The 20,556-nt window shown below is 35.8% G+C and overlaps 3 protein-coding genes across 4 annotated transcripts; all 3 read right to left on the bottom strand.

The window, feature by feature from the left end:
- Nucleotides 1-9,026: 9,026 nt before the first annotated feature.
- On the bottom strand, nt 9,027-9,332 carry LOC133836661 (keratin-associated protein 19-2). Its single transcript, XM_062267252.1, has one exon. The coding sequence runs from the start codon at nt 9,330-9,332 to the stop codon at nt 9,027-9,029; it is 306 nt and encodes a 101-aa protein (XP_062123236.1).
- A 4,428-nt stretch (nt 9,333-13,760) lies between these two features.
- LOC133838554 (probable cytochrome P450 313a4) lies at nt 13,761-15,444 on the bottom strand. Its single transcript, XM_062269700.1, has 6 exons — nt 15,239-15,444; nt 14,997-15,182; nt 14,856-14,928; nt 14,672-14,798; nt 14,037-14,613; nt 13,761-13,921 (listed from the first exon to the last, which is right to left on the bottom strand). The coding sequence occupies exons 1-6, from the start codon at nt 15,411-15,413 to the stop codon at nt 13,761-13,763; spliced, it is 1,299 nt and encodes a 432-aa protein (XP_062125684.1). The 5' UTR covers nt 15,414-15,444.
- Nucleotides 15,445-18,111: 2,667 nt separating this feature from the next.
- On the bottom strand, nt 18,112-20,065 carry LOC133838552 (probable cytochrome P450 313a4). Of its 2 annotated transcripts, none has more exons than XM_062269698.1 (7): nt 19,830-20,065; nt 19,576-19,776; nt 19,335-19,520; nt 19,204-19,276; nt 19,026-19,152; nt 18,393-18,969; nt 18,112-18,326 (listed from the first exon to the last, which is right to left on the bottom strand). In XM_062269698.1, the coding sequence occupies exons 1-7, from the start codon at nt 19,972-19,974 to the stop codon at nt 18,166-18,168; spliced, it is 1,470 nt and encodes a 489-aa protein (XP_062125682.1). In that variant the 5' UTR covers nt 19,975-20,065; the 3' UTR covers nt 18,112-18,165. The 2 variants fall into 2 exon arrangements, with proteins under 2 accessions (XP_062125682.1, XP_062125683.1); XM_062269699.1 differs by having other exon boundaries at nt 19,576-19,783; nt 19,830-19,888.
- Nucleotides 20,066-20,556: the final 491 nt, after the last annotated feature.

Raw genomic sequence — 20,556 nt, 5'->3', positions numbered from 1 at the left:
CTTAATTATTAATTATTGTTTTTAATTTTCTCTATATTTGAATGTGTATTAAGTGCTTGAAATTTTTAAACCACATTTATATTATTTATTAATAGAATGGACAATTTTTTTTTTTAATTTTTAAGCTTCAATATAGAAATTTAATTATTATTAACTTTAAAAATAATATAATATATATTTGTATAAAAAATACTTTTTTCTTATATCTTGGAATTTAAGCTCCTTTTGTAATTTCGATTTTTTTAGATTACAAAAATTATAAACACATATGATATTATAGCTTGATTAAATTAGGGATTGTAAAAGAAGATTCGAATGATATTAAAATATTTAAGGTTTATTTTGACATTCTATTCCTCAAATAGAGTTAATTTGACAACTAATAATGAATGCAACTTATAAAAAATAAAGCTGAAAATTCTTGATCTTATAAACTGTTTTTTCTCTGAGCACAACGTAATATCAGATGAAAAAATAAATCTATTTTCTTATCAGCAAAAATGGGAATTGAACCAAGGTACATAACATATATGAGAAATTATGTGATTGCATGTAAAATTACTTGTTAGAAACTGCAACATTGAAAGCAAACTACAAGCTACGTATGTATGTATATATATAAGTGTGGTACATTGTATGCATATAGTACACCGATCTGTATACAAATGTGCAGCTTTAAAAGTAGCATGGAAACTTTTCATATTTACACACCTTAACTGGGAGCAGTTCCGTGTAAATAGTTGGATGCAATTGTACGGATGTGTGCAGCAGGGACTCGGGCAGGAAGTGCACTTACATAACTCTCATGCACAGCTACTGATACAAATACTATGTAGTACACACAGCTGTGTATCCACACACATTCTGCAGATACACGTACTTAGACTTTGCACAAACCCTGCTGCTTTCAGTGGCAGACAAAGAAAACTTCGAACTCCTCCTCTCATTCTCTCGCTGGTTCCTCCCGCGCAAGCAACTGGCATATAATTTACATTGTTGCTTGTTTCCTTTAACATCGCACCCTCCCAGCCCCGCCCCCAGCCTTTCATCCGCCTGCTCCCATTTGGCGAGCAGTGCAAACTTTTACATTGATAAATTTTTAGTAATTCTTCTTTGGGTGCGACGAGTCGCGTTGCTTGTTTTTCATTTTGGGGCAAGTTGTGGGCGCACTCTGTGGCAAGGCAAGGACTTTATGAATAAGTGCTAAAATGCCAGAGTCCAGGACCGCAATGGACCGGGCCATGTCATCCTGGTTAAACTGACGAGCAGCAGCATCAGAAGCATACCATCTGCCCCTTCCCCCGTTGTGTTACAGAAAAAAACATTTTTTTTTATTTGCTTGTTGTTTTAGCTTGATGATTCATTGGGAAAAGTAGAAAGCGGAGCTGCCGCCGGAAAATGAACCAAACTGTATTCGCGCACTCTTTCGCTATTTTCGAAAAACACACACAGCATCCAAAGACCCACACACACACACACACACTCTTACGCACTCACACAGCCAAACAAATTGCCATTTGAAATGAAAACCCTCAGACGAAAGTTTGTCAACTCAATATAGTTGATGGCTCTTCGTCTCGATGATGGATTTTGTTTTACACTGTGCAACAAAGTTCGACAGTGTGGAATGAAAACGAAGTATTCTACAGACTTGATAGTTACGAATTTAATACCATTGTATAGGAGCAATGTAAGAGTACAACCGGAATGCTAAGCAACAAAAATATACATTAGGATTTAAATTGGCAGAGCTTCGTTGCCAAGTTGCATAGAGTTATTATATGGTTTAAATAAAAGTAAAATTGTAAAATATAGAGAAGGTTGGACATTGTACTTTTTCATTAAATATTTGTGTATTTAATTATTATCAATATTGAAATACAAAATGATTATAAACTGCTAACCATGACTAACTTTATAATGTAATAAAATGTCTTCTTTAAAATGTAAAAATATTTTCAGCAATAATGAAATTCTAAATTGAAATAAAACAAAGTGTATAGCTTTGTATCGATAGCTGATATAAAACACAAGCTTTTAGGTAAAGAAGTGACGTGAATGACCAATAAGAAATGAATGCAGTTTTGAAGCCTTTTTCGCCCCATCGAGCGGAATACATTGCAACAACATGGAAGTAATTTAGGGGTATCAAATGCCAACCAAACGTATGCACTTTTACGTATATAACATTCTTTATATACATACATTGCCTATATATGTATTTACGGACATATCCGTGAGTGCTCCCCCAGAAATGTATTTCGAGCGCGCATGTCAAAAGGTCACTTGAACGCCAGTTTTTGTATACATATGTGTGCATGTGTGTGTGGCAGTAATTACATGCGAGCCTCCCCTTTTAGTATGAGCAACTAAAGCGCTCCATTTTATTTATGTGTCTGACAACCCCCATCCAGACCGATGGAGCATGAATTCCATTTACGAGTACTTCTCAAATCTCCGACCCGATTCCCGCTGCCCCTTTTCTCCATCTCTGTTTGGCTCTGTGCATGCGTGTAGTATTGTCCAAGGCCCTATGAATTAAACATTTGCGATAAAAGGCTGACACATGGGTAGCTGGGGTAATACGAGTAAGTAGGAGAATTCCGAGCTGGACGAATGGAACATGTCACAAATCATTAGCACATATTCAAATCGGGGACCAGAGGTCAGTCAAATGGGGCGGAGTCCCAAGCACAAAGTAAATAGCTCTAGTGCTTGCTTTTCGACCGACAAGAAAACATTTTCGAATGCATATTTTTGACCTTAAAAACTTTGCCTAATTGCGGCTACAGCCAGACACAGACAAAGGTCAGAGGCTGCTAGGAAGACGCACAAGACCAAAAAACACAATGCAAAAGGATCTCATCTAATGCAGATGCTGATGCTGGACACTCAGGTACAGATTGACGACGAACTCGAGTGTCCAAGACTGACCCCGTGCTATAAGAAAATTAACCTTTGTGTTGTGGACGACGATCGTCCTAGCGACGATCGTTGACAAGTTCAACCCCCAAAGAAACTGCGTCCTGGACCCTCGCAATGGTCAGTAAAATCAATTTTCAGTTTTGCGTAAATTTTCTGCTTGATTTTCTTGAAATTTTACACATTTTAATAAAGGGTTCCGCATTGGATTTACCTGGATTGTCTCGTGTTTTGAGTCTTGAATCTCGAGCAGCAATTGGGGGTTGATTTTTGGGTCGATTTTATACGCATTTCATCTGCATTTATTCAGCGTTTTTGCATACGGCGAGACAAGCCAAGATTTTTGGAGATTTGTCCTTTCTGGTCAGCGTGGGAATCGCTATCGAGGGATATTGGTCAGCGTCAGCTTGCAAAGGACCTTAATCCGATTTTAATGAAGCGCAACGTTTTGCGGTCTGCTGAATTTATGCGTCTTTTCCATGCTGTTTTCATTTTGGTCATTTATTTTAGAGCATGCATTGAAACAATTTTCTTTCTGAGGTTTCCTCACCGTTCTTATATATGTACGTGTCCGAAAGCAAGCACGCAATTGTTGAGGATGATGTTCGGAAGTTAAAGAAATGCAGTTATTATTTTGTAAGCTACAATTAAAATTTGGTTTTAAAGAAGTATAGTTTCTGAGATTCACATGCACTAAGCGCATTGATGATAAATTTCTTATATCCTTTGTAGACCAGTATGATAATATTTTAGAATTGTAAAATTTTCGGACAATCGATTGGATTTTGATCGTTGAATAAAAACGAAAACAAGTTTTTGGCTGAAAACCAATAATATTAAATACAATTGCTTCAGATTAAAAATTGTTTTAAGCTTGTGTGTAGACTTCGATTTTTTGTTAAATTAAATAAATTAAAGATCTTTTTGAAGTCTAATAAAAATTGCAAGATTTGTTTAACAGTAAAAACAAACCAAGTCGAAGTGCGAAGTTTAGACAATAATTTGATAGCTCAACAACGATTTACATTGAAAGCACTTATGTCTCTTTGGTTTCTCTAGTGTTAGCTGAAATTCAATGCGATGAGTGAAGTTAGTGTGGTTGTTGTTGTTGTTACGAGTATGTGGATGCTTTGGATGCGATAATTAAGCAGTCAAAGTCAAACGATGGGAGTCTGGGACCATCGAAAATGTTATGTTTCATCTCAGGCAACAGCAACAGCAGCAGCAGCAGCAGCAGCGCAACAATGGCAACTCATTTCACCCGGTTAGAGTTTGATGAATGATCTCATCAGCGAGGTGTCGGCCCGAACACAGTCGATGATTGGCTTCAAGATGTGGCGCAAAGACAGACACTGAGACTGAAGCTAAGACTGAGTTGTGATGTGGCCCCCGTACGCTGATGAGCCTCATTTGTGGCAAAGTGTGTAAAATTTAAAATTTAATAATTAACAATTGTTTTTTAATACCACGGCAGCAAATCTGGAAACTCGGCTCAAATTACTTTCGCCCAAGCAGTTTGGTAGCTGTCAATCGTCGGCATCAGTTGGCTTCGATTGTCCTATTTTGGACCCGACGCCACAGCCCCAACGCACCGAGATCTCTTTGTTAGGCATGATTAATGATGCGAAATTATGAACTCGCTTGTTCTAAGTGACGTGCTGCAAATGTGGCAGGGGTAGAGACGGAGACAGAGTCAGAGGCAGAGCCAGCGGCAAAGGGAAGGGTAAGGTCAAAGGCAGAGGCAAGCACAGAGTCACCAGCTGGAAGAGCCTCTGTGGCAATGGAAGTGGAGCGAAGGCAAAAGCGAGTCAGATCGGGGGCAAAAGATGTATTGAGTAGTTTTGTTAATCGGTTAAAGAAAAATGACTTAATTAAATTCATTAGCGCCCATGTGTGAAATTCGTTCAATTGGTACTCGATGGTTAACCTTTGGCTGTAAGCTTGGGCATAATGGGATAGAATGATTATCTGTTTAGAAAACTTATGAAATTGCAAAACAAATGCAAAAAGGGATTGGAATTAAAATAAAGTGTGGACTTTTTCCATATAAATGCTCTGCTGTCAGGTGTACTAATTATTATAATGTGCCCATTAAGTTTTCCTTGTAGTTATAACTCTTCAATTGCATTTCGGCTTTTCTCTATACAAAAAAAGTGTTACCACTAAATCAAGAAAGCTACTTGCTTTATCTATTTCAATAAGATATTAATATCTTCTAGCCAGCTTCACCCACTCCAGTCGCCATCAAGTCGCATTAAGTTCACCACACACTGGCCTCATTTAGTTGCACCTTTCATGGCCCGTTTACCCAGTGATGAGCTAACCACACAACCAATGGAGAACGTTCAGGCTGGAAACCTAATCGTACAGTGATTTCCTTGGCTTTTGGCTATTTACTCACACAAAGACCATGGGAAAATCAATACGCAAAAGTCAGTTGGGCAACCGACTGCAAGTAAATGTGCTACATAGATGGATTTACATGGATTGTGGCTGTGTCTGAGTCTAAGACTGAGACTGAGGCTGTGCCTGCGACTAAAACTGGACGTGGACCATAAGTCATCGACATTGATAGCCATCAATCGCAGCCGCTTTCCGTTGCTCTAGCCACAAAGCTGCACAACTCGCGCGAAGTGTAACTACAATTAGTCGGAGGCTGAGAGACTCAGAGCCAGAGACTCGGGATCGGGAACTGAGTCAGAGATAGTTTTGCCAGTTGGCCAAGAGGCAAGTTGGAGCCAACACTCGCACTCACACATCCACACACGGTTGCATGAAAATCTTTTAGTTCGTTACGTTACTCCAACGCATTTTCCAAAACTTGGTAATTTTTCTTATTGCACTGCAACGGCGCGTCGGCTGTCTTGGCAACCAGCCACAGTCAGTCAGCCAGCTTCGGTCTCCAACTCCCCATTTCGTACGTCACTTTGTCAGTTAGTCAGTCAAGTCAGTCAGTTGGGACGTTTGGAAACGTCTTGTCTGTGCTGTGCTGTGCTCTGTTGACGGCTTCAGAAGTCTGCGGCTCGTTGAACCTTTTTTAACCGTTGCTTGGTCAAGAGTTGTTAACCATATTAAAGTGTTCAATGATTAATTACACGCGTCCAAGATTAATTGAAATCAATCAAAGCTGAAGTTAACTAATGGCAACACGTTTGTAATCTCCTCTTACCATATCCAGCACTCTCCTCTCATCCGATCCGTTGTATGCACGCCTGGAATTTCTTATACTATATCACCGAGTCTCACATGCTGTACTCCTACTCTTCTCCTGGCCACAATCACATGCCACACAATCACACATTCGTTTTTCATGCCGCATACATAAATGAATTTATTTATTTCTATGGGTTTATTCTCCCGCTCCTTTCCTTTTATTCCCATGCTTAATTACAATTAGAGCTCTGTAGGTTAACCGCCCAAATACTCGTAACAAGTTGGCAGCTGAGTATGTGTATCATCAAAAGTAAGAGTAGTTCCCAGCGATTCTTCTTTCATTCAATTTATTGCCATTATTAATTTATGCGCAGGTTTTGTTAATTATAAATAGCTTCTACTGCAAAATAGGAAAATATCTCTGTAAGATCTTTCTCAAGTTTTGGACAATCGATAGTAGAAGCAACAATAGGAAATATCGTATCTAACTTACATCTTTCTTCTTCGATACTTAAATATCGGTAAGTCGATAACTTATCAAATGTTAAGTGACTGTTAATTGATCACATCAGAATATTCTTCGATTATTTAGTACATTTGTATATGAGTGCTCAACAATAATAATTTTAATAATTTATAATTTTATTGAAATATATCTCCCATAAAATCTAGTCATTTTGCCAGTGAATGTGAAGATAATTATTTTCTAAAAATAAATACTTTATGTAAAAATAATCATCGAGTATTTCACGGCTTTGCGGAACATATTCAACAGATATTCGCTTCATGCAATTGAGACCACAGCGCAGCACGTGTCTCGTACAAAAGTGTAAACTTTAAAATCCTCCACTAATGAAAATTAAAAGTTCGTAATCATGTGAGATATGTAAAATCACATACACACACACACAGGACGGAACACATAGACACAATCTGATTAAGGCAAGTAATATCAATTGGCTGACAGTATGCTAAATTATGGATTATGCCCAGACAGACAGACGGACATGGGGCGACAATCGGTTAAATACGCATATCGGTTATCGATCGCAACTTTTCAGTGAATGGCAATGTGCCCACATACCGCACGTGACACAGGAGCTTGCGCACTGCAGCCGTAATCGTAACCGACTCGTTTCCTTCCGCCAAAACACCTCGTCACAAAGGCCTCATTGAGGAGCGGAAGCAGTCGGAGGACGAAACGAATCAGCGGTAAGAGACAGAAGAGAAGGTGGAGAAGGAGGACTTGTTAAGCCATTGCCTCAACTCTGTCCACATGTGCTTAATTATAATTACGCAATTTTAATATCAAAACATGCCCGACACGAAAGTCTTTCAAGCGAGCCAGGAAGCCAGCTCATGTCCACGCTGAGGTTCAGTTTCAGGTTGAGGTTTAGGTCCAACCTTTAACTAACTCTAAGCGGCCGAACTGGGGGTTGTTGAGTTGTTGGCTTGTTGCTGACGTTTGTCAGGTTTGCGTTGAAAAGGCGAAAAATGATGAATGAAATACGACGATTTTCAATGACAACAAGCGAGCAAGCAACCCCCGGACTCAAGCAACTGAGCTACATGCCTGACAGGTTCACCCACACCCATCCACCTTCTGGTCACACCTCACTCCAGCACGCACACTTTGAGCTTTGATTGAGCATATCCGGTGGGATTAATGGGGGGATGTTTGCGGTTATTTATGCCCACAAGTCAGTTTGTCAGGAATCGGCGTAGCCAGGCTACCTTTGCCTTCTCTTTCCCTCTGCATCCCTCCTTCTCTACACCGCATCGTTCAGCCAACCGAAAAATATTAGCTTTTATGATATTGATAGAAGCCGATGTCTATTGACAATTAAACAATAGCACAACCACAAGGGGCGGTTCTCGGTCCTTGGTCCTCTTCTTTTTTGGGGGTAAGTACTTGCTAGTTAGCTGGGCGTTCTTATTGCCACAACAAACCTACGAACTCAAGCACCCATATGCCTCACAGGGCAACTCCGATAACCATCTAATGTATTGCTGAATTTGGCGCTAAATTAATATGCAGCCCCGTTCTGCGGCTGAGTTTGGGTCTGAGTTTGCACATAATTTGCTGAGAGCTGTATGTTTATTAGCTGGATTATTAAGTCGTTAATATAATCTGGATGTATTAAGAGCATGGCATGATTCGGGTTTGTTGCGGTCTCACCGCATATGCCGCAAATTTTATTCAAAGCAAATCAAATTTTATAAGAGTATTTTTTTATCGCCAGAGTCTGATAGATATGACAAAAGTAAGGGAAAGGCGTTGCACAAACTAGCACAGCAACAGAATAGAGATCACTTTAAAAAACGAACAATAGGTATTTATTTTGTTTTAACATGACAACAGTTGCTCAAGAAATAACAAACAAGGTGACAGAAGCGGAGACAGGACCAAAGGTCATCTAATAAAAAATTCCAATGATAATTATGACAATCGTACGTGATAATTGCAGCAACACAAAGACCAAAGACCCTCCCACACACACACAGGCACACCTACACTTTCCCCCCAGCACTCTGTGTATGTCTGCAAATGCTCAAGAAAAGCGATGCCGACTCGTGACAGCTCTGGAACATAAACAAACAGACGGCACAGACAAACTTCTAATTAGTAGGTAGAGATATACACAGTTCCAGTTCCGAAAATGTTTCGGGGTCTGAGCAGATGGAGATGTGCAGGGAAGTATTAATAAATATATGAAGATTTGATGGTGTTTATTTTTAAAATATTGTCTGCTAGACATTGAGGCATCAGGCACGCACACTAAGATGTGTGTGGAGGTCAACATATTGCAATGGGCGAGGTCAAGTTTTGGTCCATTTACTGTGATAATTTTGGAGTGCACCACGTGTTCTCGTTCAATTTGGTTGGATATTTCACAAAAATCACAAACACCGTTGTATAAATTTTCAATAGGATTTTATTGCGCAACGTTTTAACCATAGAAACCGCCGGGGAATCCGTAAGCGCCATAACCGCCATAACCGCCGTATCTGGGGTATCCGCCGTATCCACCAAAGCCACCGAAGCCATGATTACGATGACCAAAACCGCCGTAGCCGGGTCCAAAACCATAGGGTCTTCCACCAAAGCCTCCATAGCCTCCATATCCACCAAAGCCTCCAAATCCAGGACCAAAGACCTGGCGTTTAGTACGCACTAGCTGCTCCTGTTGTTCCTCGGCATATGCCAGAGACAATAGGACGCCAACGATCAAAGCGAAGAATATAAAAGCGCGCATTTTGGTTTATTTAATTCACTCGACGAGATACGATATTTGCAAAATTTTAATTCGAACTGTGCTCAACCAAGTGTCGAGAATTGGCTTTTATAGTTCGCAGTTGTGTCATTTATCGTCTTGATATTAATGAAATTCAAGAACAATCTCTGTAGAATTCCCCAATTGTTTACCTAAATCAGATGCTAAACTCGTTTCTCACTGAATGTGTAAACAAAAACAATACCCGATGTCCACTTAATCTTGTTGATGTTTCTTTTTATTTGTGGTGTGGCTTTAGTTTTGACGAAATAAACGTTTTGAAAGCCAAAAAAAATAAAAAACGAGTTCAGATATACTTTCAGAGGTATAGCCCCATGAACATTGAGCTTAAATTAATAAGTGTTTATTTATGTTCGGCTTGGGCAAATTTACAAATATCTATTCTAGATATGCTAACATGTGATTTAAAGTCATCTCTTAGAATTCTCTTTTAGAAGTATTTGGTATAAGTAATTAAGAAATCAGTATAATTGGGGATAAAATGTTATTATTATGATAAGATCTGTGAATTATGATTCATTCACTGTTTCCAGTTTCCGCAAAGAGGCAAACTGGTTGCCATAACTGTGGGCAAGGTATTAATGCAAATAAGCTGCAGAACCGTTTCACAAATTAGTCTAATATACGAATTTAATTTGATTCAAGCAATAAAATGAAGATAAAAGTTAAGTAACATCATTTAATTAGCATAGCATATGTGCGAATCTCTCCTTTTAATAAAGTTTTAGATAAAAACTTTTAACTCTGTTCTGTATAATTTAAACATTTTTGCATGTATTTATCTTTCAAAGAATTAAAATAAGTTAAACATTTTTAAGTCAGCTAAGCGAGAAATAATAATTTAAGACGCTCATATGAAATGCGAGCAGGTCTTTTACAGTCAAAACTTACTCGAACTGTTCCTAATTATACCCGCTACCCATAGGGTAGAAGGGTATTATAACTTTGTGCCGGCAGGAAATGTATTCAACACGTAGAACGAGGCATCTCCGACCCTATAAAGTATATATATTCTTGATCAGCGTTAACAGCCGAGACAATCTATGTTAGTCATGTCCGTCTGTCCGTACGAAACACTGGATCTCAGAGACTATAAGAGATATAGAGCTATAATTCTCATTTGCTTGGCCGACAATCTCGTATATTGTGCCGTCTATGGTATATTTTGAATGTGGTACTATATCGATATACCAAATATACCATTTGGTATATATTTAGTATTTTTTGCAGTATATTCGGTATATTTTGAGAAAAATACCGCAAAATATATTTCTTTTATTCAAAATGGTTAGCGGGTATCTCACAGACGAGTACACTCGTCTGTTTTTAGAATATTTTAGTCACTACGAAATACAGTGGGACAGATATTTTTAAATATTGTAACGCATATTCGTCAAAAGGTGAGGAATCGAAGTGAATGATTTCTTTAAAGAGACGTAAACCTGCAAACAGGTGTGAAACTATATTTTTGTCACTCACGATTCGATTGTTTTTTGGTTTTATTTATCAAAGCGAAGATTTAGTATATTAGTTGAACATTAACACGGAAGCTGGAAGACTTTCAAATATTTAACAGAACCACATATATCGCTTAGAGTAAGCACAAAATCATGTTTATGCTTGGAAACTCCCAAAGTGATCAATGACTCGATGCTAAGCAGAAGCATATTAAATTACAATAATAACCGAATAAACAAATATTCTTTTGTTGTAGCTGTCCGAGTGACTTGCTTTGATCTCGTGTATGTTTCTTTTGATATTCGAAGCGATGCGTCAGAAAGATCGCCAAATCGACACTTCCACTTTGTATTACATTCGATTCTGCGCCATAAATCAATGAATGCATGTGAGTTGGACAAGAGATCGATTGTGAGAGAGAGAAGGAGAGAGAAAGAGAGCCATCAGAGATCATTATTATCGTTTATACGCTGATATCCATGGTCGAATACTTTATATACTTTGCACGCGGCTCCAAGTTGTCCGTTGTCCGTTGTCTGTTGTCAGTCCCAAGTCCCAAGTTGCTAGTTGCACATGTGCGGCACAGACATTGATATCTTGACAACGCATTTTCTTATAGCCCGTCGAGTTTTCACTTCGATTTTCGATATGTGCCGTTAAGATATTGCTCGCCGAATGTATATATCTCTGTGTGGTGTGTGGTTGTGTATGTGCGGTTGTATGCTTGTGATTTAAGGGTACCGTAAATCACGTCGCTTGTCTAATTTCGTCTCGCTTGAGATTCCCCACATACTTGCCAACTCAATGGAATTATTTCTTCATCTCTTTGGCTTGTCAAGTGCTTCCAGCATAGTCTCCGACTCTGCCCCACAAATGTGGCACATTTTGCACATGTACACATGTATAGATATACAAAATGTATATATCTCTCTGACTCTCTATCTGCCTCTGACTTTGTATCTGCATCTTTATCTGCAACTGTATCTATGACAAGAGTTTTCTGCCTTGTTTTGTCTGCCTACATTTATCGATAGCTGTTTTGCACTTACAACTGAAGACTTACTTTTGTTGCACAACTTTTAAATTGTCATTATAATTGTCTCTTTTTCAGTAACTACACATTAATGACTTAACATGTCCAAGTCAGTTCATTTCCCAATGAGTGCAGTCGTCAGTATTCCTCTCGAATGTAATGAACGATAAATAGCTTTAATTTAAGTTGTTAGTAATATACAAGTTGTTTCGTATTTAATCATCATCTAAGCCATCTAGACCTCTGCTTAGTGGTTTATTTGCTTGCATGGTAGTTGATTTGCTCGAGCACAAAAAATGTATTTCTCTAAAGTCATAAAGACATTAAATAGAGAGGTTATTTTTTTCATTACGCGTTTTGAGATGAAAATTTATTGCAAATTTGTAATAAACTTATATTTATATGGGTTGTGTTATAACATTCTAAATCTAGCTAGTGATGACAGTACAGCTAATATATTTATTACTTATTGAGCCCCAATGGCTCGAAAATACGTTACTCAAATTAAATTTTAAGTTGTCCAATTTAATGAAACGGTTACGTCCGCTCATCAACCCATTCAAAATACAAATACTTTTAAAGTAGAGTACAAAATACAAGTATAGCAGATTGTTTCTTTGGCTGACAATCTGGTATATTTTGCACTACATACATATCAATATACCAAATATGCAATTTTGAAATTTTTTTCAATATTTTTGTGGCATATTATTTTGATATATTTTGAGAACAATACCGCAATATTTTGCTTTTTTATAAAATGAGTAGCGGATATCTTTCTTACTTGTTTGTCATATAAAATTACTAACTTTTAAAGCATGTGGCATGTGAAAATATAGGTATTTGTAATTTTTAAAAGTCGTCCATTACATTTAACAGATTTTTTACTATTTTAAGAAGATACTCCAATAAATTGGAACATTATTTTTTCGTATTTTGATTCTGCGTGATATTTATTTCTGATTTGAAAATTGAAAAATAAGTTTTCGTGGTTGTAATATTTTTTAAAAATGAAAACTGAATTATTATTTTCTAACTTAATTTAACATAAAATTTAAATAATCTTAAAAATATTTTTGTTATGTTTTTCGAGAACAGTAGATTCTGTGCGCCTTAGAACAAGTTTTATTACAGGTGTATATCTAACATATGCACATAAATTAATATATTCGCATAAATTGTAAGCAAGCGAACAAAATGTCAATGGGTCTTTTGCGTTTTGAGTCATATTAACGAATTTAGATTTTTATTGAAATTTATTGAAACACCTTTTGTCAAATGTGATTTACAAATGTCTTAAAGTGTTATTCGGTTTTATAACGAGTCTAAAAACACAGTTAAACGAGAAAACCTTTGTCAACACTTACTCAATCACGCTAAACATTTAAGTACAATAATTTAGTGAGATCCAAAGCTCTGGTAATACAATATTTTTCATATACATTTATTAATCATTATTAGCTTCATTTGAATAATGTAATTTTATTGATAACAATGCATTGTCGGACTTTAATAAATATATTTAAGTATAAAAGTCGTTTAAAAGTATGTCGAACGACAATGAACTAGAAACGCTTCGAAAGCGAGAATAAATCTTGTATATATGCATGTTAGACTGAACTCTGATATATAATTAATATAATTAATTTGTTACGGAAAATATTAAATTTACATAATTTAGTTGTTAAACAATACAAAACCCAAAACTTCAAATTGGTATAGGATTTGGAAATCGGCTATCTTTCAGTCCAGTACAATTAACTGTACATTTTATATTTAAGTATTTTAATTATAGATGTAAGTATGTATTTTACAAAAAGTATCTTAATTCTATAATTCTTTATCACTTGACCGCATTCTACTCACTTTTTTTTAGCTAATCCAAAATTAAAATGAACTCAAACTCGACGCTCCAGTTGCAGTCCCGGCATTTCTTTGAATTTAAGTGTAACATAATCAACTACAAATAAATCTTCGAATCGGTAGCTTGTGCTAAATTTAAAATTTCGTAATATTTTGGCCAATGTCAGTTTTATCACCATTAAAGAATATTTTGCACCTAAAAAAATAAAAGTTTAAAATGAACTAGATTAAAATTCGCACCGAAATAAATAGAAGTTGAAAATTAAATAAATTAAAATATGCATAATATTAATCAATAAATTTTTTCATACCTATACAAGTTCGTTTGCCTTTCAAAAAAGGCAAAAACGCATATGGATGTTTATCTTGTAAATTTGATGGCAGAAAATTATCTGGATTATATTTATGTGCATCCGGCCCCCATACGTCTTTACTGCGATGTGTGTGAATAATACTAATGCCAATTTCAAGACCTTTTGGTAGCACAATGCCATTTGAGAGTTTAAAATCATGAGATATTTTACGGGCTGTCATTGGGAATGTTGGCATCAATCTCATGCTTTCATTGATAACCATGCCCAAGTACTCTAGCTTTTGTAGATCCTCATATGCGACTTCAAAGTCTCCAGTATTAGGAAACACCGATTTAATTTCCTCAAAGACTTTCTCTTGATATTCGGGAAACATTGCTAGATTCATCAAAGTATACACCATTGTAAGTGCGGTTGTCTCGAACGCTCCAAAAACGATTGTATTTGATTCTTCCACGACATTTGTATAATTAAATAAACGGTTTCGGAACTGCTCAATTGCGACATCAACAAATGTTATGTTCTGAGTCTTTGTTGTATTATTATTATAATCCCTCTCGAGTTTTGCGACAATTATCTAAAAAGTCGTAATGCATAATTAAATTAATGCGATATTGTAAATTTGAATAGCTTACCTTTTTCAGAAATGATTGAATGGTCGACCTGGAATCGTCTACAATTTTTAAAGTTTTACTCCATGGCCGAAAAATATTGAAGTTAATCCAAGGTTTTAAGAATAAAACAACCCCTGCTGCAAAAAGACTTCAAAAAGACAACAAAATGGTTAAAATAATATACAAATGGTCTGATCTGAAATACCTTTTATATTTATTTACAAGAGTGTCGTTTTGAATCATGTTTTCCTTCTTCACTTCAGATCCCATCGTGGTTTCTGTTATTGAATGTTGTTAATATTACTAAAATATGTATCTTATTATCTCTGAATTTAATTTCACTTACGAATCGCGGTTCTAAAAGAAAAGTTTTGAAATCGGGAAAGTAACTCGTTCTCTCCCTTGCCAACAAATGCGTCCAACTCTTGAACTAATGAACTCGACTCATCATTGAAGATAGTCATAAAGCTGAGCAGGATATTATGTCCAAAAGCAGCATTCAAAACCCTCCGATGCTTGCTCCAAACGGGATCTAGAATAGGCAAAATGTAACAAAGCAAAACAAAACGCAGTACAAATGTAACATACTATCAAGAGTTAAAATGGCAGAGCCAAGAAGCTGTTGAATAACTCCGAAAACTAAACGACTTTTGTTAATGGCATTGGGTACGGTTAATAATTCCTGAATCAATCTTGGATCACTGACTATATACATAGGTGTCGGTCCCATCCAAAACAAATATGATGGTCCATACGTGCTCATTAAATTTCCCAATGTGTTTACGCCTTTAAGTAAAATAAATTAGAAACTAAATAGACCACATTTTTTTTTGCGTACCTTCGTTATTCCATAACTTGTGTAAGCTGCCTAGAAGGGGATATCCAATGGGACCAGGTAACTGAAACATCACTCGGTAAAAACCTCGACGTCGCCATAGCAAATATATCCAGAGAATCACTAGATAGACGAACAACAGTTGGATGAACAACATGTCAGCTTTGAGACATAGAAATATATTGACCGTTTCAGGCCTTCTTCAAAGCTTATATAGGTTTTTTAGGGACCAAACGAGATAAGCTGACGGCCTTCAACTTTATTTTGATTTTATGTCGAATCTCGAAAATAGTTAAAATAGTTAGCAAACCGGTGTTAATGAATAAATATTCAAGCTATGCAAAGGGTATAAGGGTATAATATCTTAGTGGCAAATAAATCTGTGTTCATTCGCTCTGGTTTTATAGACTAAAAATGGGTATCGGATATTTCGCGGTCGGGCTCAACCTGCTGTGGATTTCTTAGTTATTGTTAATGGGGATAATGACCGAGAAAATAACAATACAGTTTTTACATATTTATAAATTCTATAAATACACACTGATCTGTACAATGCGTACTGGAAAGATTGATTGTGTTACATGTAGCATAAATCGAAGAATTATTGCTTAAAATAATGTAAATGAATCTATAAACATTTATTTTGGAATTTGAGAAACTCGTAACGCAGTTAATTTTATTATAATTGCGCTGTTATCGGAGAACATCAAAGATATTTGGGAGACTCGTATTATTCAATATGTATAAGTTTATATCATTAAAGATTTTATAATTCTTGATTTGTATGTTATGTATGTTGAGGGCTAGGGTATATTGCTGTCGAGCACTGCTATGGAGACATTATTCGAATTTTGCATTCTTACCATTTTGTCGTGTATCATAAAATTTTTCATTGATTATCTGTAAAAAAACTGTTTCAGTCGTGTCGTAGCTAATTTGGTTGACAATCTGACCTACTTGGATACTCTATGGTGTATTTTAAATGTAATGGTATATCAGTATACCGAATGAATGATATTCAGTATATTTTTGTATTTTTTACTATAGCATTTGCTATTAAGAATATTACCCCATTTTTATACCCGCTACCCATAGGGTAGAAGGGTATTATAACTTTGTGCCAGCAGGAAATGTATGTAACAGGTAGAACGAGCCATCTCCGACCCTATAAAGTATATATATTCTTGATCAGCGTCAACAGCCGAGACGATCTAGCCATGTCCGTCTGTCCGTATGAAACACTGGATCTCAGAGACTATAAGAGATATAGAGCTATAATTTTTTTTCGACAACATTTGTTATGTTTGCACGCAGATCAAGTTTGTTTCAAATTTTTGCCTCGCACACTTCCGCCCCCGCAAATCAAAAAAATCGAATAACAAGCGTAATTTTAAAGCTAGAGTTGCGAATTTATATATATATATATATAATTATTTATTTATGATTCCTGAAAATTTGGTTGCGATCAGATACAAATTGTGGAAGTTATTTAATAAATACTTTTGTATGGGCAAAAACGCCTACATACTAAGGCTCTTAGTTGCTTTGGCCGACAATCTAGTACATTGGTACATACCATTTGGTATAGTTTTAGTATTTTTTCAGTATTTTCGGTATATTTTGAAAATAATAACGAAATATTTTGCCTTTATTAAAAATAAGCTGTCGAGCACACTCGACTGTAACTTTCTTACTTGTTTCTTTTTTTTTGAAAATGGGTAGCGGGTATCGCACAGAGGAACAATCTTGGTAGTAACTTTCTTAAAAGTTTATATCATTGACTGTGCGAATACTGATTATTTGAACGATTGAACATGCTTTTATTTTGCATGAAGTGAAATCATTTTTCTCCAAGCCAGAATCCATAAATAAAATGTAAAAAGTAAATTTGGCAAATTTGTTCTTAAATTGGAGAATAGTTGAATTTATATATTTAAATTTTAAATTTTTCAGGAATTCATGCAAAATAAGTGCTTCAACAAAGTTGCTTTGTTATTAGAATTAAACGACCATTATTAGCTACAGTTGAATATGATCGATCTACGATCCATTTTTCATAAAAACAAAACATTGAGAATGTTGCTCAGCTGAAATATTCCACACAAATATATCAAATCATACCATACATTAAAGATATACCATGCAATGCAAAATATATCAAAATGTTCACCAATGCAATTAAGCACCGGAAGCTTCATTTGAATATTTGATTTAAAGCTATTTATAAACTATTCATAAACTTCTTAGTTTGTTATCCGTGAATATTTAGGAAGCATTGAGGCTCTAGTTACAATTGGTAACTGAGAGTTTTATCTTTTAAATTAAGTTTGTTATTCGATTTCATTGATTTGGGGGGCACTCTCTATCATAATACAAAATTTAATGTGCTTTATAAAAATAATGGTTGCTAGTACTCTTAAAGCCTTGGGAGTAAATATACAGGCAGGTAGACAGGCGGCAAGAGAGCTGAATTTGGACATTTCGGTTGTTGACCATCAAGAATATTTAAAATTTATGAAGTCGAAGATGGTACGGGAATAATAATAAGCTCGAAGATCTCTTCATTTTTTTAATTTTTAATTTTAATCAGGTCAAATAAGGGCTTAGAATACTTTTATTTATTGGTGTTTATTTTTTATTTGATAAAAAATCGAAATTTACAATCGTAACTGTAAAGATTTCAATTTCGTCGCTCTAGTTGCAATCCAGGTAATTTCTTTAATTTCAATGTAATACCATCGACAAATTCTAGATCTTCAAAGCGAAATTTTGTGGTTAATTTATAATTTCTTAATATTTTAATCAATGTAATTTTCATCGAAATTAATGCATATCTCCAGCCTGAAAAGATATAAATTAAATTGGGCTTAATAAAATATCGGAAATAACTATATTAGTTAGACATACCTATGCAGTTTCGCTTGCCCTTCAGAAAGGGAATAAACGCATATGGATGCTTATCTTGTAGACTTCTGGGCAGACAATTATCTGGATTAAACATATCTGCCTCTGGACCCCAAATGTCTTTGTTGCGATGCATGTGGAAAATACCAATGCAAAATTGAAGTCCCTTTGGCAATACAACTCCATTTGATAGCTTTACATCTTCAGTAACTTTTCGTAGGGACAATGGAAGGGCGGGCATCAGCCTCAGGCTTTCATTGATGACCATGCCTAAGTACTCTAGATTTTGTATATCATCATAAGTGACCTCAAAGTCTCCAGTATTGGGAAATACAGACTTAATTTCCTCAAAAACTCTCTCCTGATATTCGGGAAACATTGCCAAGTGCATCAAAGTGTATGTTATTGTAAGAGCGGTTGTCTCAAATGCTGCAAAGACGATTGTATTAGCTTCATCCGCTACATTTCGATAATTGAAAACTTGGTTCTTCAATTGATCAATGGCGAGATTCACAAATGAATTTGTCTTGACCTCTGGTTGATTATTTCTAGAAGCTTCCTCTAGTTTGTTGTCGATCATCTAAATCAGAATTAGATAAAGAAATTAAGGGGTTTGTGAAAGACCTTCTTACTAACCTTATTAATAAAGTTTCTAATAGTCGAATTAGAGTCTTCGACAAGCTTCCCAAAGTTGGTCCAGCAGCGAAAAAATTTAATTCCAAGCCATGGTTTTAGGATCATTTCTATTCCAGCCTCCAAACAGCTAATCATAATATTTATAACAATATGTTAAATGTTCAAGTGATAACATTACCTTTGATACTTCTCCATTAATGTTTCATTTTTATATATTTCTTCTTCTTTGACATCAGATCCCAAGGTAGTTTCTGTGCATGTGAACCGGTGTTAATTAAGTCTGCTTTGAGTTCATCAAACTAAGCTTACGTGTCGCAATTCTTAAGGTAAAATTTTTCATATATGAAAGCATTTCATTTTCCCCTTTACCAACTAGATTATCCAGTTCCCGAATCAAGCTACCTCCCTCATTATTGAAAATGGGTATAAAGCTGAGTAACACCTTGGGCCCAAATGCAGGATTCAAAACCTTGCGATGTTTACTCCACTTTGGGTCTACGAAGCAGAAAAGTAAAAGCTTGAAAGATACAACATTTTTAGTAATACTTACCATCAAGGACAAGAACACCACTACCAAGAAGTTCTTCCAAAGTATGGTAAGCAATTCTCCCCTTACTCAAGGCATGGGGCGCCGTTAATAGGTCTTGAACCAAACTGGGCTCAGTAACAAAATATACTGGAAATGGACCAAACCATCCCAAAAATGCTGTTCCATATTTTTTAATTTTAACTGCTAAGGCCCGTAAGAAACCTGAAAGCTAACATTTTATTTTTTTACAACTGTCTACTATAGTTATTATTTACCATTTTCTATCCAAAATAGGTGCAGGTTTCCAATTATGGGATATCCTATTGGACCAGGCGTGCTGAGCATTAATTGGTACAGTCTTCGACGACTCCATATCACGTATATCCATAACCCCACTAGTAAAGTAATCCACGAAAACATTGTATGAACCTTATGCTTCAGAACATATAAACACTTTGACTTCACAGAGTTTTAGATTTGTGTTTTTATACAAAGTGTTTGAGATTAACTTTATTGACAAATTAAAATTTCGTACATGTACACATTTAGCAAAAAATTAAAAAACAAGTAAAAAAGCTACAGTCCAGTGTACTCGACTATAAAATACCCGCTACCCATTTTGAATAAAAGAAATATATTTTGAGGTATTTTTCTCAAAATATACCTAACATACTGCAAAAATACTAAAATTATACCAAATGGTATATTTGGTATACCGACATAGTGCCACATTCAAAATATACCAAAGTCGACACAATATACCAGATTGTCAGCCAAAGCAACTAAGACCCCTAGTAAATAGCCGTTTTTGCCCATACAAAAGTATTTCTTTAATAATTTCCGCAATTTTTATCTGATCGCTACTAAATTTTCAGGAATCATAAATACTATAGTAATTATTGTTATTACCAAAATTCTCTAGCTTTAAAATTACGCTTGTTATTCGATTTTTTTGATTTGCGGGGGCGGAAGTGGGCGTGGCAAAAATTTGTAACAAACTTG

This window comes from Drosophila sulfurigaster, chromosome 2R (genome assembly GCF_023558435.1).
Source record: "Drosophila sulfurigaster albostrigata strain 15112-1811.04 chromosome 2R, ASM2355843v2, whole genome shotgun sequence".
Classification (NCBI taxonomy): Eukaryota; Metazoa; Arthropoda; class Insecta; order Diptera; family Drosophilidae; genus Drosophila; species Drosophila sulfurigaster.
This window is presented reverse-complemented; position numbering and strand designations above follow the sequence as displayed.

Bases quoted from the DNA above. Each gene is read 5' to 3' on its own strand.
- LOC133836661 (XM_062267252.1), bottom strand. From the start codon at position 9,332: ATGCGCGCTTTTATATTCTTCGCTTTGATCGTTGGCGTCCTATTGTCT.
- LOC133838554 (XM_062269700.1), bottom strand. From the start codon at position 15,413: ATGAGCACGTATGGACCATCATATTTGTTTTGGATGGGACCGACACCT. The intron at 15,183-15,238 runs GTATGTTACATT...TGCCTATTCTAG, and splicing joins TGCCATTTTAACTCTTGATA to ATCCCGTTTGGAGCAAGCAT. The intron at 14,614-14,671 runs GTAAGCTATTCA...ACGACTTTTTAG, and splicing joins TTCAATCATTTCTGAAAAAG to ATAATTGTCGCAAAACTCGA.
- LOC133838552 (XM_062269698.1), bottom strand. From the start codon at position 19,974: ATGTTTTCGTGGATTACTTTACTAGTGGGGTTATGGATATACGTGATA. The intron at 19,521-19,575 runs GTAAGTATTACT...TCTGCTTCGTAG, and splicing joins TGGTGTTCTTGTCCTTGATG to ACCCAAAGTGGAGTAAACAT. The intron at 18,327-18,392 runs GTATGTCTAACT...ATATCTTTTCAG, and splicing joins GGGCAAGCGAAACTGCATAG to GCTGGAGATATGCATTAATT.